Source organism: Myripristis murdjan, chromosome 2, assembly GCF_902150065.1.
Source record: "Myripristis murdjan chromosome 2, fMyrMur1.1, whole genome shotgun sequence".
NCBI classification, from domain to species: Eukaryota; Metazoa; Chordata; class Actinopteri; order Holocentriformes; family Holocentridae; genus Myripristis; species Myripristis murdjan.
In genome coordinates, this window is record NC_043981.1 from 1,234,650 (window position 1) to 1,259,425 (window position 24,776).

At 39.2% G+C, this 24,776-nt stretch overlaps 1 protein-coding gene across 1 annotated transcript; it reads left to right on the plus strand.

The window, feature by feature from the left end:
- Positions 1 to 1,150: 1,150 nt before the first annotated feature.
- Positions 1,151 to 23,763, plus strand: LOC115369984 (DDB1- and CUL4-associated factor 6-like). The gene is made up of 17 exons (XM_030066754.1): positions 1,151 to 1,238; positions 2,064 to 2,125; positions 2,584 to 2,676; positions 4,947 to 5,132; positions 6,211 to 6,324; positions 8,940 to 9,075; positions 9,962 to 10,173; positions 11,415 to 11,508; positions 13,680 to 13,799; positions 15,905 to 16,097; positions 17,225 to 17,404; positions 18,893 to 18,934; positions 19,950 to 20,088; positions 21,276 to 21,432; positions 21,948 to 22,036; positions 22,375 to 22,483; positions 22,594 to 23,763. The coding sequence occupies exons 1-17, from the start codon at positions 1,151 to 1,153 to the stop codon at positions 22,650 to 22,652; spliced, it is 2,073 nt and encodes a 690-aa protein (XP_029922614.1). The 3' UTR covers positions 22,653 to 23,763.
- Positions 23,764 to 24,776: the final 1,013 nt, after the last annotated feature.

Sequence of the window (24,776 nt, forward strand, 5' to 3'; positions counted from 1 at the left end):
ATTGCTGCCATTGTAAACAGACCTAACAATTTTGAATCTATCAGTTTTATGGACTGTATTTTGTCTTCTTTTGTTTCATTAATGGTATTTCATCATTTTTATTGACTGATGCACTGGCACTTTTATTCAGTTTTTAATGCAACTTTTTCAGCCACACCTTGCACTTTAAGTAGCCTACTTGCACTTTAATTCTTCTGTTGACAGTGTTTTATGTTGTGTTTCATGGTGTGTGTGTGTTTTTTTTAATGCATATGAGAGTCACCTACTTCATATTTCATTGCGTACTCTGCAATGACAATAAAGTTGACCACTGCACAGGGATATAGCCATCATTTCAAAAGTATGGACGATTGAATGTTCAGGAGTATGACTTTTTTTAAAAAATAAAAATATATCAACAAGTTTGTGTCACATTCACTGTGCTAATTTTTCTGCTAATTTTTTCTGTGTGTTTATCTATTTAATCATAAGTAACTTTCAGGTCATTTTCATGCAACTTCTTACTACTGTCTTACTTTTCGGGTCACGTTTTTTCCCAGAAAATAAAGTGAATTTGCTCAGGTTTCAAAGGCTACGTTCAAGTGGCTTTCGCATTTCACAAGCATTTAAACCAAATAGGAAAAAAGGGGTGATGTGCAGGAGGTAGGACACCAGACGGTGGGTGAACTATTTATTAACTTCACACTAACAGATTGTAGATGGAATGCCGCCCTGCACACATGCACGCACACACACACGCACGCACGCACGCACGCACGCACACACACACACACACACACACACACACACACACACACACACACACACACACACACACACACACACAAAGCCTGGCATTTTATCAGACTTGTTGGATGCTCTGCCTTTCTATTTTTGTAAAGTAGTGGACCTGCGCGTGCGCTCCTGTGTCTCCCCTCGGCACGCGCTGTTGCCAGTAGGGCACGAGAGTTCCTTCTGGAAACTTGCTGGGACCACACGGACTACAGCTGCCGCCACCATAGAACTAATATACTATACACCGCCGCACATGAATAATATCTAGTAGTTAGACAAAGACTTTTCTTCAGTTTGGGTGGTAATGATTTGTTTTATTTCCAGTTCTTGTGCGGTCATTTGAACTCTTCGTGACGCCGGGGTGGGGGCTCTCAACATGCCCACCAGCAGCGGTCTAATTTTCGATATTCGGAAGCGGTCCATCAGCTCCAGCGATTCAAACTTCACCAGAACCAACTTCCTTGGTAAGATGACTTTTGATACTTTTCCGGATCTCCAGCAATAATAATTTTCATGATGTTGACCGTTCTTTCGTGTCAAAGTTTTTTTTGCCAGCCACAGTGATTGTGTAACGGTCGAGCAGTTTTTGTAAACAGTGTGGCCTCACGTGCCAGCAATATTATTGCCGGGGTAGGTGACCACACAGGGGCCCAGTCAGCTGAATTTATATGCTATAATTAACGCCTTATTAGAAAACTGGACATGAGAAACCAACTGTAATTTAATAGCTAACGTGGCTTGCCAGCAGAGGTCCAAATATCTCTGTGTCTGTTTATCCTGATTAATTTAACAGTAAATATATGTGTTGTTTTTATGTTGCAATAAGAAATCAATAAATGGGATTACTCCAAATCATGATACTACCACTTCTTGCCATATGGTAGGCTACTGATTGATTACCTAAATAAAATAAATAAAGTAATGAAAACAGCTTAATAAGTAATATTATAGACTAAAAAAAGAGGAGCTAATTTCTACCAGTCATATCTGTAATACAGATTACAAAACAAAGAAATAATGCATTAAAAGATCATATATATATATATATTTTTTTTTTTTCTTTTTTCTTTGAAGGGTAAGAAGTGAATTTGCACAGGTTTCAAAAGGTTTATGTATACACACAATAAAAGTGACACAAACCTGTTTTTGTTTTTTTTTTTGTTTTTTTCTTATCTTAAAAATCAAAAAGTATTAGCTCCTGAAAATTTTGCTCCACTCACTTTTGAAATGATGGTTATTCCCCTGGTCTACAGCTTGGTAATGTATCTCTCTCTATATATATCCCTCAGGAAGGAAAGATTTCATACAAAGACTTAAACTTGAAACCACGTTAGATGTCCATGAAGGCTCTGTAAGTATGAAGCATGTACACTGACTGCAGAAGATTTGTTTTAGGTTGGTTATTTTTGTTTAGGCCGCAGTCAAGTTATTTTATTTTTTTATTTAACCTTTATTTAACCAGGTAAAAGACCCATTGAGATCGAAATCTCTTTTACATGCCTTATGCCTTTTAAAAACCTACTGTGCACTGATCTGACTGAAGCCATAATCTCACAACTACCTAACTGTGACTCATACAACATTGTCATTATACCTCTGTCAATGGCATGCAATGGCATCTTCACTCCAAAACAGTGTTGGTTGAAACTTTCCTGGAAAGTTTCAACCAACAAAGTTCTGGTAGCATAAATCCAAACATGGAGGTGTATTTTTTTCAAAGGTGGAAAAAAAATCTCCACAGGTTTTATGTAGAATTGAGGTCTTGTAATTGTAATTAAAACACTCCTGCCTTTCCACATGTGATGACAGGTCAATTCAGTATGCTGGAATGAAACAGGAGAATACATTCTATCTGGATCAGATGATGGCAGTTTGGTCGTCACAAACCCACACCACCGAACTGTGAGTTTGCTTGTTTGTTGCTTATCACATTTTATTTATTTATAATCTGCACAGGAGCTCTGTTTGAATGTTGTTTCGAGAGAGGCATTTAACATTGGCTATGGACTGCAATATTCCAATATTGATTAGATTAAGACTAGTGGTGTCAAGAGATTAAAAAAATTGAGAGATTAATTAATTATGATCTGTAATTAATTGATCTAATTAATCTCTTTTTTAATCTCACCTAAAATTGCTGAGAAAAGCCCTGAACTTGAGGTATTTCCCTTTAAATTGATTACATTATTGTAGCAGATCAGTCCGATGCAGGTCGGGGGGACGACCCCTCTTTTTCAAGACCCTTTTTTGGAAAAAAAAAAATATATATATATATATATATATATATATATATATAGCTATATATATATATATATATATGGACAAAATCTTGTTTGAATAAAAAAGCCACCGGTCGGCATCAGGCGAGCCGGCCGCGGCACCGGGTCTGGTCTGCCGGATCTGACAGGTGAGCGGCGCACACATAGCCTAGCCTACTGCCATATCAATTTTTGTTCATACGCGGCTGCAATGACTGAGCAATGCGGCCATTCGCCGGTAATCGCGGCATCAGGCGAGCCTACCTACTGGTTTACATATGCACAATACATGTATATTTGCTTAGACCCCCAATATTAGACGAGGGCGTTTTTTCAGGGCATTTTCAATGGAAAAAATATCGTCTTATATTCGGATGAATACGGTAATGTATTAACTTCGATCACGCAACCTTTTCTTCCACCTCCTCTCCTCCACAGTCAGACACACACACACGAGTCGCGACACCCCCTCCTCAACATGCGCTGCCTGTTTACAACGGACTCGGACTGTTGGGGCGGGTGTTAATCAAAACAAACCAATCATGTCTTGACCTCTTCACAGGTTGCTGGCCTCTGATTGGCCTGGCCTGTCTCTCTGACTTAAAAAAAAAAAAAAGATCAGACTGGTGAGGCCAGCCGGACCGGACCGACAGCTGATTGGCCTGGCCGGCGACCTGTTTAAAAAAAAAAAAAAAAAAAAAAAAAAAGACGGTCAGGCCACCGGGCCAGTGACAGGCCGGCACAAACACAATGACAGCCAATCAATGTCCACTTCAGGGTGTGACTGACCATTGTTTTCCACCCCCAACAATTTAAGCACAGGAAGCCCAACGCCTACAAACCGATTTTATAAAAAGTAAAATTAGAGATTAGAAATTAGATTAACTCGATTAAAAAACATAACGCGCTAAATATGACTGTAATTAATTAATCTCAATTAACGCGATAATTTGACACCACTAATTAAGACAATACTTGGAATAAGACATGTCCGTATAAGCTTCCTCTCTTCCAGTGGGTCCTCAGCAAAATGAGGACTAGTTTCAATGCTTGTGAAAGGTGTCTGAACGCAACCCGTGGCTACTTTCACAAGCATTATGTTGTCTTCAAATATTCTGGTCATTTTCAGGTAACTTTTACCCATTTTTGGTCACATTATATGCAATTCTTGATTCCCCTTCATTCCAATGAAATTTGATAAACTGAACTAAGTTTGAAATTAGACTTGCCACAAAAAAAGTACCTTTTTAAGTGTTGAGATTTCCAGAGGCAGGTAGCTCTGTATCAATTCTTTGACAGCAAAATATTTACATGACAAAACTTATTACTTAGCCCAGAAACAATACCACTATTTAAAGACAAATATACCAGTTTTACCTTGCTGTTGTGGTGTTGTGTTGTTGTGTCATAGTTTACTTTTCTCACACCATAAGTTCTTGTTTAGCGCATCAGAATTATGATGACATGATTGTGAGGAGTAGAATCTAAGAGACTACAGGGGATTAATATCCACAAACAGCACTAATTTTGAGCTCCATCATTGTTGTGTTGTTATGACTCTGACCCCTCAAACAAACTATGCAGCTATGGAGCTCGCCACCCAAGTACTCACCTTTCCAACCACTGGCACCATGGAGGATCTTTGAAAATTGTGTTATCTGGTTTCTGATGATGAGATTGTGTTCCTTTGGCTTCTTCATATGAAAGGGTTAGATGGTGCATTTTTGGATTCATTGGATGCCAGTTGTAATCAGTATATATGGTTACATCTTACGAAGCCTGGAAAGCTATCAGAGTTGAACCCTCCTTTAAGAATCACAATTCCTGACTTATACTGAAGTAACAATTATATTGGAAGACATAGGCCTTCACATATGCAATGTTTTAACATGACTGTACTCTACATTTCCTCAGGTCAAGACTATGGTTAAGTTGGGGCATCGTTCTAGCATTCACAGTGCTAAGTTCATGCCCCAAACTGGTGATCAGATTGTCATCTCAGCTGCAGCAGATGGCAAGATCTTCTATACCAACATCACCAAGGGACCCAGTGCTGCTACACAGTATCAGTACCACTGTCACAACGGTGCTGCCTACAAGGTGTGCCGTCATGGTCCCGCACTCTGATTTGCTTGTGCACAACTGACATGACAGACAGGATACATTTTTGATAGTAGGTACATATTTTATATGGTGGCAAGCAGTACTTAGCATTACCACTGAGATTATTATTAATATTATTATTACTGCTTTTAACATTTTCCGAAAGACAGTTTAGAAAAACTTTGATTAAGAATCCATATGAACGTGTATTATCACCATTTTATCATTATCACAAAGTTACAAAAAGACCCTTGCACAGTGTTGAACTTTATTTTGCTTAAAAGGTCAACACATTGTCATTCCCAGGTCCTCAGATTCTGCAGCTTGGTCACGCTCCTTTCACGTCTGATACCAACTTCAAAAGGCACCATTCAGCATCAAGACTGAGAGCATCAGACTGCCTTATATCACGTCAGTGTCACATGGTTAGGTTTAGGCATAAATTACTTGGTTAAGGTTAGCTTTAGGCAAAAAACATGGTTAAGGTTAGGGAAAGGTTAGGCTTAGTCAACAAAATGGAAACTGGACTCAGTCTTGGCCACACAGGAAAGCTCTAAATGGAAATGAGCTTTCAACTCTGACCATAAGGTCAGAGTTTAAGGTGCTGCGGTTTACACACCTGCTATCGACCCTGACCACCTCCCTTTAGCCTCTCTCATTATACTACACCACCATCCCCTGTGTCCCTTACTGACACCAAAAGGGTGCCTGTTACTTTTGATAGGTGCTTTTTGCATCTGTATCAGATGCCGGAGGGTGCCTTTAGCGCCTGTATCAGACACAGAAGGGCATGACCAACCTGTGGTACTTGATGCCCTGGGAATGAGAATGGCCTATATAGGTACATCTCAAAAAAGCATTGAAGACAGTTACATCAGACCCTGTGTATTACTGACACACAGCATACTGGACACCATAGGAAGTAGTATTAGACTGAATTACAGAAAATTGTGAAGGGGTTGCCTTTTAAAGAAAGTCAACCACTATGTGACAATAGGCAGAACATCTGTTCATACAGCTGTTGATATTTGTTCAGGCATCTAATCATGCATTTGTCCTTTTTGTTTCCTCCTAGATTCTGACAGTACCCAATGACCCACATTCTTTTCTATCATGTGGAGAAGATGGGACCATCCGCTGGTTTGATGTCCGCATTTCTCCCTCCTGTAGGCAAAACAACTGTAAACAGGTATTGTACTGCTGTGGTTCACAGACTCACTTTCTCAAAATGAGACTAAATCCAGTAAATTACCCTAATGAGCTTAAATACCACCTTTTTAAGTGGTTGAAAATAATGGTATGAGCACTGCACTTATCACTAACTTGGACAGCTATTTTAAAAAGGTAAACTTTGACAAGATTTATTCATTTTAAATGTCTTCTTTTGAGTTTACTCTTTTTCCATTGAAATAATTCCAACCAATGTTACAACACTAAGTTAAAAATACTACTCAGCCTCTCCAGGAATTCACAGTTCTTTAAGGAATTGTTGCAGCAACTTTTATGAAAAATTGTGATTTGTTAAATTAAATCAAATAAACTTTATTGTCCTTGCAGGAAATTTGTACAATACAAATACAATACAAATACAAATTAAATACAAATCTCAGTGTTTCTCTCATATATGTGCTCCATCTTATATTTCATTACACATCCACCTTGATATCTGAATCACGCTTTCACTCATCAACATTTTATTACAAGCCTATTTTCATTTTCTCACTCATACCGTTTGTCACGCAGACACATGCCTCTATCACTCTGTGGTTATATTACACTACCATGAACCATTTATATTGAAATCTAACTCACCCTGATTCTTTCAGCACCTGCTACAGAGCTGAATGCAACAGCCTGCCCATGAAGTTTTTGTTAAATGATGACTTGTTTGTGTTCCAGCACAACATTGCAAGTGGTCCAAAACAATTTAGCCCTGCTACGCTTTTGAGCAGAACATGAACTGAAATGAAAACAGGACTTAAATACTGACGAACATATTTAATTAAATAGACACAGGTGACAAAGCAGGAGAACATGAAAAGCGCTGATTGGCTGAGAGAACACTAGGCTCAGGGCAGGGTTAACGAGAAAAAACAAGCAGCAGGTGTGCAGGAGCAAACCGTGTCCAAACACAGGATCGTGACAGCTGGAATACACTATATTACCAAAAGTATTCGCTCACCTGCCTTTACTCATACTATGAACTGAAGTGCCATCCCATTCCTAACCCATAGAGTTCAATATGATGTCGGTCCACCTTTTGCAGCTATTACAGCTTCAACTCTTCTGGGAAGACTGTCCACAAGGTTGAGGAGAGTGTTTATAGGAATTTTTGACCATTCTTCCAAAAGCGCATTGGTGAGGTCACACACTGATGTTGGTCGAGAAGGCCTGGCTCTCAGTCTCCGCTCTAATTCATCCCAAAGGTGTTCTATCGGGTTCAGGTCAGGACTCTGTGCAGGCCAGTCAAGTTCATCCACACCAGACTCTGTCATCCATGTCTTTATGGACCTTGCTTTGTGCACTGGTGCACAGTCATGTTGGAAGAGGAAGGGGCCCGCTCCAAACTGTTCCCACAAGGTTGGGAGCATGGAATTGTCCAAAATGTTTTGGTATCCTGAAGCATTCAAAGTTCCTTTCACTGGAACTAAGGGGCCAAGCCCAGCTCCTGAAAAACAACCCCACACCATAATTCCTCCTCCACCAAATTTCACAGTCGGCACAATGCAGTCTGAAATGTACCGTTCTCCTGGCAACCTCCAAACCCAGACTCGTCCATCAGATTGCCAGATGGAAAAGCGTGATTCATCACTCCAGAGAACGCGTCTCCACTGCTCTAGAGGCCAGTGGCGGCGTGCTTTACACCATTGCATCCGACGCTTTGCATTGCACTTGGTGATGTGTGGCTTGGCTGCAGCTGCTCGGCCATGGAAACCCATTCCATGAAGCTCTCTGCGTACTGTACTTGGGCTAATCTGAAGGTCACATGAAGTTTGTAGCTCTGTAGCAATTGACTGTGCAGAAAGTCGGCGACCTCTTTGCACTATGCGCTTCAGCATCCGCTGACCCCTCTCCGTCACTTTACGTGGCCTACCACTTCGTGGCTGAGTTGCTGTTGTTCCCAAACGCTTCCATTTTGTTATAATAGAGATGACAGTTGACTGTGGAATATTTAGGAGCGAGGAAATTTCACGACTGGATTTGTTGCACAGGTGGCATCCTATGACAGTTCCACGCTGGAATTCACTGAGCTCCTGAGAGCGGCCCATTCTTTCACAAATGTCTTGTTTCACAGTCTGCATGCCTGAGTGCTTGATTTTATACACCTGTGGCCAGGCCAAGTGATTAGGACACCTGATTCTGATCATTTGAATGGGTGAGCGAATACTTTTGGTAATATAGTGTACATTAAAGCCAGTGGAAAGGTTACCACAAGTCCACAGCTGATAGAGGTAATGTTTCCATGTATTCAATACAAGGCTGTCAGATCCTTTCAATGCTTCGTATCTGTTTTTCAAGATGGCCACCCGCCCAGAGCCAGGTTCTGCTCGAGGTTTTTGACCCTGTTAAAAGGGTTTTTTCCTTGCCACTGTCGCCCTGTGCTTGATCTTGGAGGAGATTTTGGTTCATGTGTTTGGCCAATACCTGTTGGGTTTCTGTGATAACTTCTGTTATGATTTGACGCTGTGTAAATAAAATTGAAATACTGAATTAAAATAAAGACAACATATTGATTCAGAGTCAGCATGGTGATTGAAAAAAATTGTGATTTGTAACTGAATGCATTTTTTCCCTTCCTTACAGGACATACTGATTGACTGTCGGCGAGCTGTGACATCGATGGCAATATCCCCTCTGGAGCCATTCTATCTGGCCGCCGGCTGCTCAGACAGCTCAGTCCGAATCTATGACAGGCGTATGCTGGGTACACTAGCTACAGGTATAAAGCACTTTTTGAAACAAAGGGAACAGCTCAGTCAGGAAGCTAACAACCATAGCAATACCAAAAATAATGACTATAACCGTAAGAGTTATATATATTTTTGACCTAATACCACAATATATTTATAAGGCTACAGAGCAGGTTAACCCTCATAAAGAACTCACACACAAAATAAGTGTTTTGAACAGTGTCCTGCAATTACATAAACTGACTGAAGAGTTCAACTTTTATCTTAATGACATGAGCTTCATTTCAAGCTAGTCAGGGAGCATGACACAGGGCTTTTATTTTTAAGATGTCGAGATCCATTTCTGTCAGCAATATTAATTTCCCGGTAGTGGTGCCTTGCCACAGAGGTGCTGTTATATATATATATATATTTAGCCCCATTGACCACCATACATACTACTCTATTTAACAAGTGCTCAGCACTGCTGTTGATGGCCAAAAGACTGTAGTGCAGTTTTTTCTATGTCACTGCAAAGCCTATAACACTGAGAAAGCTGACCTATGGCATTAACTGCTGTGACTGCTGCAGAAAAAAAGATTGCAGTACAGTCTTTTGGCCATCAGCAGTAGTTTATAAACAGAGTAGAATACATGGCGGTCAGTGGGGCTCAGCACTGCCATCAATAGATTAAAGACTGCACTGCACTCTTTTTTCTGTCTCACAGCAGTCAGTGAGCTGGCTCTCATTCTTACAGGCTTTGATGTCACCATTACTTGAAAGATTATTGAAATCAAGCACACATTTTCTTCACATGCTCTGCTTCTGTATCTTCTATTGTACTTTCTGTTGTTTTATAACAACAACTTTTTACAATACATACAGCTGTCTTTTCCGTGTGTAGTTGGCTGACAAGCTCATCTGTCACTCACACAGGTAGCCAGTTGGGAAGTGGTGCTTTGGGAATGTGTGTACGCTTTGTGCCGATTCACCTCATCAACAAGTTTAGCCGCATTACCTCACTCTGCTACAGTGGGGATGGGCGACAGGTGCTGGCCAGCTATTCCTCAGACTACCTCTACTTGTTTGATCCACGAGACGACACTGCCAGGGAGCTAAAGGGCCCCTCCCAGCACAATAAGAGTGAGGTAGGAAATAAATAAGTAATTAAAAGCCCTATTCATAATTACATAAAATACATACACATGCACATTTGAGGCCCCTAGGCAAGCTGAGACAAGCCCAGAAGACTTTGTAGCATTCACACCACCACACATTTTGTTTGATCCTCATGGCATGAATATATGCATGTGTTTTCTTTCTTTTCCTTTGCTTCTGTTCATGATCATCAGATAAGATAAGATAAGATAAGATATGCCTTTATTTGTCCCACAATGGGGAAATTCACAGTGTTGACAGCAGCAGTACACGCATACACATACACACACATACAGTGCACTCAATGCACATAGGTGGACTGTATAAAAATCAGAATAAAAAATATAAAAGGATATGCAAGTATACATATATACAATATACAAGTATACATATATTAACAAAAAAAGGCAGTGTGAATAGGCAGTGCAAATTAATATGCATTAATATGCCTATGTGGTGCAGTTATGGTGGGATAAAGTATACATATACACTTACATACATTTACACTTACTTAAAAACACTAGGATCACAGGACAAATAGTTGATTGAAATAATCCTCAGTTAAGGGATTCAGCTCCTTCCTCACCCTGTTGTGCTGCTGTGTTTGTATGTCAGTGCACATGTGCATGCATATGTGTGTGCCTGTGTAAAAGACAGAGACCACATGCCTTTCCCTAAGCAGATCCTAACAGCGTGTGCATCCAAAAATAGATCCAGATAACATGGCACAATGCCCCTCCTCTATAAAAACACTCATACACACACTTAAATACATACAAAGACAGACAGAGAGAGGGTCATTTTTCCCCTTCTTTGTCTGAATAAATGTGCCTCTATGTCCATCAAAAATACTGTGGGATGAAAATAATAATCTGTGTGGTTTTAACAAACACCCTTTAAAATCAAAGATTACTCTCAATGACTGCAACAGTAGAATACTGTAAGATTTCGTTTTAAAAGCAGCATTGATTGGTGCACAAGCCCAAATGACAGTGGCAGCAGAAATAATATGCACAAATAATAGTCTGTCATGAAGTAAAATTTTTTAAAGAAGTTTTTTTTTTTTTTTTTTTTTTTTAAAGAAATAAAGACAGGAGGAAGATCAGGGCTGGAAGTAGAAGCTAGATATTCATTTATATTTGTTAAACAAATCCCATGTAGATAAAGGAAGGCTTAGTATCACACCATGAGCACCTTGCTTTCATTTCTAACTGGGGTTGTTCTGCTACAGCAACGGCAGCCTCCTGTGAAGCGGCTCCGACTGAGAGGAGATTGGTCTGACACTGGACCCCTGGCTCGCCCTGAGAGCGAGAGATGGAGACACGGTAAGAGGATATACACACGGATATGCTCTACCATGCCAAACAAAATTCCTCCACTTATGTTTACACACTTGAGTCACTGTCCTTGTGTAACATCTGAAACATTAAAGGGATCGTTCACCCATTTTGAAAAATGTTATATTATTTCACTTCGGCCTATCTGTTATGTAAGACAGTAGTGGTGCTATCTTGCTCTCATTGTTACTGAGTGCTGGATACTGGCTGGATGCTCCACATGCTAACTGCTAGCCTCCTGCTGTTGGGGTGGACTTCCCCCCAGCTAACATTCTTAAATATTACCACCCAAATCCATTCAGATAAGGTTTACCATGACTTTACACATGCTAAATAAACACAATTTGAATGTGGAACAGAATTTCTGCAGCTCAAAATGGCATGAAAAAGTAAAAAAAAAAAAAACAATGTATCAGTGGTATAAGTAGTTTCTTGTGTGGCCTGAGCTCTCTGTGCTGGTCCTCAGTTGCAATGGTGCTGGCAGGTGCCTGAAAAGGATGTGAAATGTGTGAGATAGAGCGGAGCGGAGGAAAAGAGGGAGCTAGCCACATTACTTGCTAGCTATCTTTTAGTTAGGGGGGTAACAGATTTCCCTGTTTCCAAGGGACAGTCCCCTGATTTGATGCTTTGTCCCTGGTTGGAGCCGTCACCATCCTGTCTCCAGACAACATTGGTATTACCAGGGCACTCCTGTGATTTGTAAGAGCTTGTGTTATGGGAAGTTTAAAGTTTGTTCGGAACTGGCTACTGCAAAAGTGGAGGACAGATCCTTCATTTGCAGATTTTAGAGTAGATCAGTGACGCTGGATGGACGCAAGGCAGCATGGGAAAAATAACAGAATATTCTCCCAAAAATTTACCAGAAAATCACCATAAAATTTGAAAAAAAAGTCCTGAACATTAGCAAACGTATTTTGAATTTTGAAAATTACAAGGAAACTATATTTATAATTCTTGAAATGATATATTTACTGGTTATGATACTGGATCAATGTCAGATGTCTTGTGTTTAACTGCTTGTGAAACTTGCTTGTCAAATGCTGTCACAGGTGTTCACATTTTGCATTTAAGAGGTATAATTTGTATCTGGAATTCTGGAATATGTTTGGCATGTTTTGTATTTGTCAGCAAATCCGAAATGTCACCGCATTGGATCCCAAAAATCTTGTCACCTCCTCCAGAGAATGTTCCTATTTTTGTCTTCCAATGTGTACATGTGTTCAATGAATAAATAGAGAACTCAAGCAGTCCACTACTACTACTTATTAATAAAGGTTTTAGCACAATTCTGTTTTCTATTCCTATGTATTTAAAGGGTGTGAATTAAAGTTCTGTGCTGTATTCAGTCTTCAGATTTATCCTGATTTGTTTTTCCAGTTAACAGTATACTGTGTTTTTATAACACTTCCTTTTACTGAATTTATCTAAAGTATGGAATGATGCTTACATTATGAATAATTAGTTTGACGGGAATTGCAGCTCTTGCTTCCCCGTTACACCTTTTTGGTAAAGCACATGCGAGGTACTATTTGGCAGGAATACAGTTTGGGTAGAAAGACCTTCTCTGTGGAGACTACTGTTCCTCTGGTGCAGAGTGATACAGGAAGTACAAAAGTGAACAGATCTTTCGGGATGATGTGCACGTGTTAAATACATGTGGATTTAGTTTTATAGTTTATTTTTAAGAATGTTAGGAGCACCCAGCCAGTATCCAGCACTCAGTAATGATTAGAAGATAATAACACACTGTCCAACAACAGCTAGTAAGTTAGAGAAATTATCACATTTGTCCAAATCGGTGAACTGTCCCTTTAATGCATTTATATAAATGGACTCAGAGGTAGGCCTAAGCAAGGAAGACACGCTTACTGGGGTATGACATGTTCACTGATGAATTTTGTTAACTTGTTCACCTTTGATGGCTCGAATTTTATGTTTAATTTCAGCAGACTAACCTGATAAGAAACTGGAACTTTGTAATAACAAGCAAAGAGAGCCACATAAAAGTAGTCGGAGTAGTAGTAACTGTATCCAGCAAGTAGGATCCAGAAAGTGGACGGCCCATGTGAATATGTATTGTTGTTGTGTGTATATATGTTGGGGATTATGTTCCCCTAATGATGCAGTTGTATCCTCCAAATGTCATGTATGTCTCTTAGGAGAGTCCCAGTCAGAAACATCCCTGCTTCAAAGGATCTCAGACATGATGTCCCGTTGGTTTGAGGAGGCCAGTGAAGCTCGGAATAGCAGCAGAACGCATTCACAACCAATGTTTAGAGGTACCCTTCCTATTTTGTTTTAAAGGACCATCCCAGTGATTTTGAATGTTTGGCCTGTTTACTACAATTTACCTACATTTTAGATTACAACAAACCTTTTTAACAAATCATGAAGGGGCATTAAAATTTGAAATTTGAATTTTTGGTTGAAATTCTCACCTTATAATGTTCTGCTTTTGTAGCTGACAAAGTTGTCACCATTCTTAAACCACAGAACTGATAATTGGCTGTGGAAAGCAAACGTTTCCGGACTATTTTCTGGTGAATGGGTGATTTCACCCCACCAAATTTCAAGTCATCAAAACAGAACAGTGCTGCTGCTTTTAGAAAAACTAATGTGGACAACATTATTATGTGATGGAATACTGGGGTGAAAGTTCTGAAAATTCATTTTCATATTGTAGCGGAATGAATGGAAACCAGTGGCTAGATAAAAGGTAGGAAAATTTTGATTTGAGTTCTAAAACATGACTGCTTGTTTTGGGAGAAGATTAGCAGAAACATGAACAAGTACATACATTTTCAGACATTACCCTAAATATGCAAAATTACTGGTATGGTCAATATTAAAACATGAGTGTATACTCAGTAGATGAACAGGGTTAAACAGATTTTTGATAACTAGATTTTCAGTGTGAAAGGTGATACTGGTGGGTGTGTTTTAACCCCTGGAACAAAACTTAGTGCATCTCATAGATATTTGTTTAATACACCTCTAATTTTTGGCATTTTTGAAAAAGCCCATTCATAATTTCCATAAAGATTTTGGACTACACACCAAATGGCAGAGATTCTAATCTATGGCATACAAAATTATGCAAGGTGATGACTTACACTTGGAGACTTAAGTGTCAAATGTTATGACAAATGTCTGCAATGCAACCTGACAACAGCTTGCAAAACATCCAACACTGTCGTTGTGTTATGGCTTTGATAGGTACAGGCAACTGGTGGTGTTGACATAGCAATTTAGCAATGGCAGATATTACATGGGAACTTTGAGTAGCAGGTACGGCAATGGGCTTAGTTAAAGTGATTGTTTGGATTCTTACTCATATAGTTGTATTTTCTGGTCTATGTGATTGTAATAGATCAGCAAGGTTTCATTATCAGCACTCTTCTAATCCCGTGGCTTACAAAAATGGTGGAACTGTTTTCCGCCATAGCACTGTTCTTGCGGCAGGGAGGGATTTAGTAGACCAAACTTTGTGCATGAATTACACTTTCATGGACCAACAAATATAACTATATGGGTAAGAATCTAAACTATCTCTAGAACTGAAACATTGATATTCTCCAAAATAGTGGCCCTTGTATACTGGCGATGCCTTTGCCTAAGCATCCCTTTCAAACTCTCATTCCTGTCTGCCTTTGGGAAGATCTCAGCAATGTTAGCTTAACTGCAAGAAGCAGTGCATGACCAGTGACAGTGTTCTGTTTAGCTGTGTCCTTTGCAGCACAATTAAGTGAGCTAGCCATCCAATGTGGATGGTTTGTAAATCACATGTTTTTCTCACAAAAGTGTCAGTAAGGCTGTTCTCACCTAGTATTAACATCCACCCTGAAATGGATGTTAATACCAACAGCGCATTAAAATGAGGCTGGAGTGCGGCAAGGATGTCCCCTTTTGTTAAATACCTGCTGCCTGTTAAATGCCATTTAATTTTTATTTTTTGCGTGGGAGAAGGACTAGCAAAATGGGAATTTCATTTTTACAGTCTCTCTCTCTCTCTCTGTCTCTTTCTTTCTCTCTCTCTCTGTCTCTCTCTCTCTCTCTCTGTCTCTCTCTCTCTCTCTCTCTCTCTCCCTCTCTCTCTCTGAAATGTTCCGAGTTTATTTGCATATAGAGCTGGAAGTGAGATCCGAACACAAGTGGGCAGATGAGATGCATGTGGAGACGCATGTTAATGCCAGGTGTGTACAGACACACTGACAGCTGTCCACTTGTATTCAGATTTCTCAGGATGGTTGTACATACCAGGTGGGAACAGCCTCACTGTTCTCTCACAAATTCATGTTTTATTTAGAAGTGACTGGTCATGTATTCATCAGTTCATGAATCTGTGATTTATAGGGAGGTGATAAATTGACTTTGTTCTGTTCAGCTCCTGCCACCCAGACTGAAGGAATTCAAGTAATGACTTCTGGTGTGCTCCCACGCCCAGGGGGATCACAGGCAGAAATTCCTCAGGCCTCATCCAGTGGACCACGAGGCAGTCAGCCACTTCCAACAGAGCCAGTGCTGAGTTTCCACTACAGCACACAGGGCACCACAGCCAGCACCATCCAGCTGGACTGGTAATGCACTGATTCAGAGCCTTCATACTTTATTCACTGATCGTAGAACATCAGTGCTTTTATCTGTGCATCATAAAACTTTCATGTCAGCACAGTTCATTTCACTGAACCTCATGACTAAAGACGTCTGTACACCTCATAAGTAGGACTTTGAGGGCAAAATACATTTTGAAAGGTGCAAGATCCGGTGATTCAAGTTCTTCCAGTGTTCTTTTTGCAAGCCCCCATACTTTTCTTCTGTCTTTTCTACTTGTGCTGTCTCCCACTGCCCGTGATTGGTCCTGGAGTCACACAGCTGCATGCAACAGATGTCACCTTTGCTTCTGGTTCATTAGCTACTTCACTTTTAGGATTCATGTGCAAAAACTATGACTAAAAACACTAATATTAATCATGAAAACTATTTTAAAAAAGAATTGGGAAGGAACCCACTGTAATGTACAAAAAAAATGGTTGCAGCATTAAAATCTTAAAAAACACACAAAGGATAGTATTTGGATAGTGAAATAATATAGTGAAATAATATTTCTAATTTTGCCCTTATATACCACCACAATGGAATAAAAAAAAAACAAAAAACTCCCTTTTGTTTTTTGTTGTTCACTTTTTGCCTTTCTGGGAAAACTGTTTTCCATGTTTTGTGTGCTGCTTTCATTCAGTATTAAAGCTGACATGGTGATAGATCAGATACAGGTCAGGTACACAGGCGTAGTTTGCTGGTCCCTGTTGTGGTTTCGTGTTACTTGCTTCAAGCTGGCTCTCAACAACTCGTGACTGTTCTGCTCACCCCTCCCGGCATGGGGTATTAAAAAAAAAAAAAAAAACATTTTGGTTCTCACAGAGTATACTGTGCACTCCAGGACTCCACCGCGCTCTTTTTTGTTGTTTTGTTTTAAGTCTTTCAAAAAATATTTCCAGCTTAAGGCTATGTCCACACAGACGCCATTTTAATAATGCAGTTATTTTCAAGTATCCATTTGTGAGGAGGAGGAGCTCAAACTTCTCCTCTTCAGCCTTGTTTGTATCGTTCCACCTCATTATCTGTTCAGTTTTGGACAATGTTAAGATGTATTTGCATTTGCATTTGCATCAAAAAGCTAACCTAGTTGAACTCTTCCTTGGGCCAGGAGGAGTGAAGACCTGAACCAAAATCAGTCAAGTGGATCCAATGATGTAACAAGCCTATCAAGAATCAGGGAATGGGAGGTAGATGGCAGCAGGCAGAGCTCAGCTCCCAGCCAGGCAGGTGATGAAGATAGAGAGGATGAAACCAACACTGTACAGCCTCGGCTTGGATGGGGGAATGGGTAAGAGATCTTTTCTTTTTCATTAAATTTTCAGTTTCTTGTCATTCATTTTCAGTCATTGGCTGAATTATTACAATTTACCCAGGTTTAATATTGCAACAAATCATTTTGCAAATCATGCAGGGGTAGTAAAGATTTCATAGCATATAATCAAATATAATATAATATGTAATCAAATCTGAATTCTTGGTTGAAACACCCACCTTAATGTTCTGCTTCTAAAAAAGTAGTTGCTACTCATGTTATGAGTGCACATGAAATTGTATTAAGGTTATTTCATTGTCCTCTGCCTAGTGTATGCTGGGATGAGCTATAGCCCCTTGTCACCCTGATTAGGATTAAGTGGGTATGGAAAATGAATGGAAGAATATCGCAGGACATTTTTTAATTTAGCCATGAAGTTTTAGTGTAAGGTAAGCAGTAATCAAACTTACATCTCACAGCGGCGATGTGGTGAAGCGCAAATCAAAGTGCCTCATTGCTGAGCTTCAAATCTTCCCCCCTGCAGTGTGTTGTAGAAACATCAAACAAGCTGTATCAAATTATGTGCATCAAGTCTTATCCAGTTGATTTGGGCTTTAAAGGGATACTTCACTCATAATGCAGAATTTACTCACTGTTTGCTTCTTTCAGTACTCTATGAAGAAAACATTCATGGTAAACCCATTCCAAAAATCTGAGCCATCAAGTCAATAAAATTCTCTAGCATTTGCATCCCTCATGGCCTGCTGTCTAGTTCTCCTTAAGTGGAAGGACAGGACCATCACATATCCATTGGGTCAAGGAAGTAATGACACTTAAAACTAGAAGAACTGAGGTACTGTAGTCAAAGGTGTATTAAAAATTCCACAAGGTGTGGTTTCCTACCATAGCCGTGTTATAGTGAACATTTTTATTAGTGATTGTACTGTTATTATTATTACTGATTTTTGTCTCCTGCTTTACTTTGCTTATCTGTATCTCTTTGTATCTATGCATATTTGCTGTGTTTTTCTTTCCTTTTTTTTTTTTTTTTTTGAGTTCACAAGTAAAATCCAATAGAAACAGTAATGCTCAGTACTTCCCAAACACATGTATTTTTGTACATGGGTTTGTGTATATGTATGCACACTTCATGGCCGCGCATGAGAGGATTTGTGGAGGTGGTCTTCGCAGCATGATTTGAGTGAAAATATGTATTTGGAAAGCACTGAGTGTAAGCTTTTTAAGGGAACTTGTGGTAGCAGTTTGCTTTTGTAAAATTGCAAAATTACGGACTAAATTTTTTCCCATTGGATCAGAGATAACTAGCATTTTTGGAGTTTACCATGAAGGCTTGAGAGTGAAACTTTCTTTGTCAGGGATTGAAGGCAGCACATGGTGAGTACTTGATACAAAAATGATGCATTATGGGTTAAGTATCCCTTTAAGGAGGTGATGTTTGTACAGTCCTCTTGTCCTTATGAAAGCCTGTTGCTCTTTTTCTCAATCCTGTCTTTCCTGCTCTAGATTTAATTTCAGAGGATCAGCTATAGGTGAAAGAGTACTCAGGTAATACCTCAGTATTAAGACAATGATAATGTTTAAGGAAATTACAGGCACAACTGAGTAGAAATAACCTGCAGTTCTCGTGAGGTCCATTTCATTTAAACTTAACCAAACATTTGACTGCATGAAATGCTGTGTATTCTGCACTGGTGTCTTAATTATCATGAGCTGATTTAGTGTGATATTGTATTTACATGATACTGTTTCCTTTCTGTTTTTTCTTTTCTGAATTAACAAGATAATTAGCTCAGAATTCTGAAAAAAGTTTTAGTGGTGATTTTTTTTTTTTTTTTAACAGCAGCAACAATCCATTTTTCATTCAATTCTGAGCTGATTCTGATAAGGGTATTGGCTGATACTGAGTACTAATCCAATAAATTTTAAATTATTATTATTGTTGTTGTTGTTGTTGTTGGTAGTATGTGTAAGGTTACATGAGGCTGTGGCAAACCATACAAAACTTGATATTAAAAAAGCAAATTATACAAAAATGCATTCAGTTTACATGTATTCCAAAGCAATTTATTTGAACTGTAGGTAAAGTAGACTTCACATACAAAGAGATGTATTGCAGGAGTAATGAGCACTACAGGAGAATTTTCTATTTTGACTGCAGTAGCTTACCATCACACTCCTTTGTGATGTTATAACATAATCCACACAATGCATGTACAAAACCACTGCTGAAGAAAAAAGCATCTGAGTTCAGCAGACTAAGACATTTAGACTGGCTAACAGACTGTTGTAGAAGCAGGCATCTCAGAATTCTGAGATAATTACCTCATTAATTAAAAAAAAACTTTAAACCTTTTCTCAGAATTCTGAAATAAGATTTCATCAATTCAGAAAAGCAGAAGTGAATGCATTATGTTTCCGTACTTTTCCTCTGCATGGCCGGTAGATGAGACCTGTACATGAGCAGCGTCTGTGCACTTGCAGTGTTGTATTGTGCACTTGTAAAGAAGCATGGTTTACATTAATGGATTGAATGTCCTATTTGTTGGGTTTTCTCACCCAGGCGCTCTGCTGTGGCTCATATTCAGGAGATTTTCAGGCGACGCAAAGAGAGGCGTGAGCTGGAGGAGAGTGAGGCACGCCAAGTCAGGAAACCTGCGGTCCACATGGTCTACAAGGGCCACCGCAACTCGAGGACTATGGTAGGAAACAAACTACTGTTCAGAGTGAAACCTCATTAATTCACAGCTGAAACATTTAGTTAAAACTGTTAATCTAAACCTGAAGAAATGAATGAAATGAACTGTCAATTTTATGATTAGAGATAGTATCTGTGACTTTCAATCTCTTTACTATTGGTTGCTTGTAATATTGATCTAGGCAATGAAACTTGTTCTACTGTTGGTCTACTGTTGGAAAAAAAGCAGTACTACTGTCCTATATAACAGCTAGGTGTAAGTGAAATAACCTCTAATTTTTCAAAATGGGTGAACTATACCTTTAATGTGTCATTTTTGTAAATGTGAATGTCTGGTACAGAAAACACATCTACCGGCTGGCTCCCCTGTTGTAAGACACCCTGTATTGCTGCCACCACCATGCAGCAGCCTTGAGATCATGTGTTTGATCTGGCGTGTGTGTGTGTGTGTGTGTGTGTGTGTGTGTGTGTGTGTGTGTGTATCTGTCTGTCTGTCTGTCTGTTTGTCAGCTAATCTCACAAAATACTGGGCCTATGAGCCTAAATTATTTTGTACACACTTATGGCTGTGTGATGAAGAACCTCTCCTGGTTATGGCTCAAAACCTTAGCAAAGTGACTGTTCTGTTGTGTTTTATGGGTGAGTTTATGAAACAAATTGCTGATGTAGCAAGTCAACAGACCACAGAGCAGACACACAGGAGAAATCACTGTCAGGAGTGTCAGAGGCTGATGGAATCAGTTAAATAGCCTGATGGTTCACAACTGTACAAAGTGACATGCACAACAGATGTCACTGTGTCATATTCCAGTGGAATAATTTGTTTAATCTTCACAGGTCTTTAGTGTGTGCGTGTGTGTGAGAGAGAGTGAAAGAGAGGAGGAGAGAGAGACCTTAGTTGTAATTTTGAATTTTGCTACTAATTGGTGATCTTTTTAAACGTGATTTCTGTTGAAAGCTATATGGCTTCTGGCAAAGAGGCAGAAATGGTTTGTGAGCCCCAGTTTCCACACTGCTGGTATAATGTGGGTAATAAAGTGAAACACACAAAGAGAGAACAAGTGTTCAAGATTGCTAATAATGAATCAATGACAATGAATCAATGACAGTTACTTTGTTAAAGTAGGTTTCACCATTTTCAAATGGCTCTTTTATTTTCAAATGAAATTCCTTACTTTTTTGTGGGTTTAGACCAAAGAGTCGTGCTTCTGGGGAGATCAGTTTGTGTTGAGCGGCTCCGACTGTGGCCACATCTTCATCTGGGACCGAAGCAGCGGCCAGCATGTGATGCTTCTCGAGGCAGATAAACATGTGGTCAACTGTCTGCAGCCACACCCCTATGAACCCAGTGAGTGGTTGGTCCAGCCATGGTGACATGGTAACCGATGTGCTTGGTGTGAATTGTTGAAATATGTTATTCACTTCATTTTTTTTTTAATATTTTAATTTTCTTATTTATTTGTTTGGGTTTTCCATTTTATTCGTGTCTGTGTGTGTAATTTAACTCTGGTTGCACCCAATTTTGAGTCATTAAAACCCAACAGTGCTGCTGATTTTAGGATCACTAATGTGGACGACTTTATTAAGGTGATGGAATACTGCTGTGAAGAAAGTCTGAAGTCTCTGAAACCTCATTTTCATATCGTAGTGGAATGAATAGAAATCAGTAGATAAAAGGGAGGAAAGGATTAGCAGAAATGTCAAGTATATACATTTTGTTATGCTAAATATACAAAATCACTGTTATGGTCCTTAAAGTTTACCAAATCTCTAGCCTAATGCTACAACAGGTCTCCTTTAATTCATCTTTGACAGTGTTGTTTTCTGAAAGTTGATCTTAACCTTTTTGTGTTCTATTTTTAGTTCTTGCCACTTCTGGGATAGATTACAATATCAAGATTTGGTCCCCTTTGGAAGAGGTCCCATCATTTGACAGAAAGCTGGCTGAGGAGGTGACAAACTTTACACAAGAGTTTTGACCATGTTTGTATGATGGTGCACACACAGCCTGAAATTTAAATGTATTTCTGATATGTAGAACAGTCAAAGTGCCATAACAAGAAAGAGACAGACAGAGAAAGACTTTAGTAATAATTTTGCCATGGTAATTTGTGCTTTTGGTGAAATGCAGTCCCCCACCACCAAGCTAGGGGGTAAGAGAAATAATATCAAATTCTTCAAAATGGGTCAACTATCCCTTTAAATTACTAGTAATAACACAGCTGACATAACTGAAATGTGCACATATTCTCCTGTGCAGCGCTGTAAGTTCTTACTGATACTGTTCCAGGTTATCTGCCGTAATGAGCTGATGTTGGAGGAGACCAGGAACACCATCACTGTCCCGGCATCTTTTATGCTGCGCATGCTGGCATCTCTCAATCATACCCTCACACCTGGTATGAGGCTCTGTCCTTTGTTTTTTCTTTTATCAACTATTTTATCAACTATTTTTTGTGTTTACAGCCATTAAAATGTATGTTTCCCTCTGTTTTTGTTTGTTTTCCAGGTCATTCTGAGGCAGGTCGCTCTGATGGCTCAGGAGCAGAGACTGAAGATGACCACTAGTCCCTCCTGCAGGGATGTGGTCTGCTCTGCTCAACATATCCAGCCCTGAAAACAGACATGTCAGCTGGAGGACAGTGGTTGTAGCAGTGGTGGCTGAATGTGCTTTGGCTCCACAGCTGTATCTGTTTTGGTCCCAGTTTTGCTTCTTGCTCAGGATGTGTCACTAAAGGGTTTTCCCTTTGTATTTTGGGAGAAATGGGGCTAAACTTCATGGTGGTCATGGTGACATTTTTATTTTTGTGTTACCTCACAATAACTTTTGCATTCTCTCACAATATTTTTTGCATTCTCTTGTAATACTTTTGCATTACCTCACAGTACTTTCCTACTTGTGTTCCGTTCCCTCTGAGCCATTGGTCTATTTCCACTTAGCTGCTTCAGCACACAGGTCTCTTGATGTGGGAATTCGTTTAAGTTTAGTTTCACTAATTATGTAACCATGCCTCTTGAACAGTTGTACTGTACCAGCAGAATTAATCCCTATTTCAATGTCACATTCAAAGGGCTGATCCACACTGGGGCGCTGTAGCCTACTGTTGTGCAGCTGAGTGGAAATAGGTCTACATATGTCTCAAAGAATGGAAGTAGAAAAGTATTGCAAGGTAACACAAATATATTAGAATACAAAACTATTAGGAGAGTATGCAAAATTTATTGCAAGAGAGCACAAATTAAAATATCTCACTGTGAGCCTTCGGGGGCACTGTAAAATCCAGCCTATCACTGGATTGGAAACACAAAGAATGAACATTTGAGTATGATTGTTGTTGGGTTTTTTTTATATGTGTTAGGTGTGGAGAATAATGTAGTTTTAGTGCAACAAGTGCGACGAGTGTGCAGTTCTGGTCTTGGTGTTTTGGAAGGAATGCATGTAAAAGTACTGTTACCACTAGGTCAGCTGATATTTGTCATGTTTCATACCTATTTGTATCATATTTTAATGTATTATTATTATTGTGTAATGAAATTTATGGTGTCAGCTATGACAAAATGTTTGCAAAGAAAAATGCACCATTAAAGTTGCCATCAAATGATACTACTATAGTCAGGGGAAATGGTGTGTTGTGATCCATTCTCAGGGTTTTGACTTTAAAATAAAAGAATCTAAAAATCTGAGACAATTCACTGCAGCAGGTGAGGTTGTGCAATGTGGTCATTATCATGCACATCTACACGCGCACACACACACACACACACACACACACACACACACATTATATACTTTATTTGATCCCGCATTACAAGTTAAAATTCATTAGGAATCAAATCTACTGTCTGGTGGGTAACAGCTAACTGGTCAAACTAGGTTTATTACAACTTAAAAGTGAAAAACCCGTGGCCTTGGAGACTTTATTAGGGAGACTGGAACAAGTAAATTGGAGAAAGAACACACCAAAAAGATTTAAATTCTACAATGACTGTTTTTCTAAAGATCATGCGCTCTGAGAAATAGGCCGTTGGGGGACAAAATACATTTAAATTACAATTTTTGCACGCGCATTTGTGAAGGAAAAACTGTCTTAGGTTCCATGGCAGTTTTTTTCTTCCCACCACTACCATCTGCTGTTAGAGGTTAACACATTGGAAATTTAAATAGGTTAAGGAGCAAACTGTTTAGCAACACAAATTTTAATGATCACATCACATCCATCACACCCTTGTCCTGAAAGTTTTTTTTTTGTGTGTGTGTGTGTTGACATCTGCTGTTTCTTACGGACATCTTTGGCAAATGATTATGCAGAGACTCGCTGTGTTTGACTTATTTCTTAATTAGTTAATTTGTTCATTGGATGGATCCCTATAAGCTTCTGCAAATGCTTTTGCAAACTTTCCTGGGGGCTGAAACAAACACACACACACACACACACACAAGCATAATACATAAAAACACTATATCATGCTATCATATCATAAAATCAAAGAAAAGTACAACAGATCTGGGTAAAGGAAACAAAACTAAATCTAAAAAAAAAAAAAAAACAGAAATTACATCAAAGATAAGATCAGATAAGAACTACTAAGGGGTAGACCACTGTTAAAGTTATACAGGCCAAAGCATCTAAAGAACAAAAAGGACTTAAATACAACTTTGCCTTCCCATTAAGTGTTATATAGAGGATGTCC

What these genes read in the sequence shown, in the direction of transcription:
- LOC115369984 (XM_030066754.1), top strand. Translation starts at nt 1,151, where the DNA reads ATGCCCACCAGCAGCGGTCTAATTTTCGATATTCGGAAGCGGTCCATC. An exon ending in ATAGGTGAAAGAGTACTCAG is followed by an intron (nt 18,935 to 19,949) that starts GTAATACCTCAG and finishes TTTCTCACCCAG; the next exon opens with GCGCTCTGCTGTGGCTCATA. An exon ending in ACCGCAACTCGAGGACTATG is followed by an intron (nt 20,089 to 21,275) that starts GTAGGAAACAAA and finishes TTGTGGGTTTAG; the next exon opens with ACCAAAGAGTCGTGCTTCTG.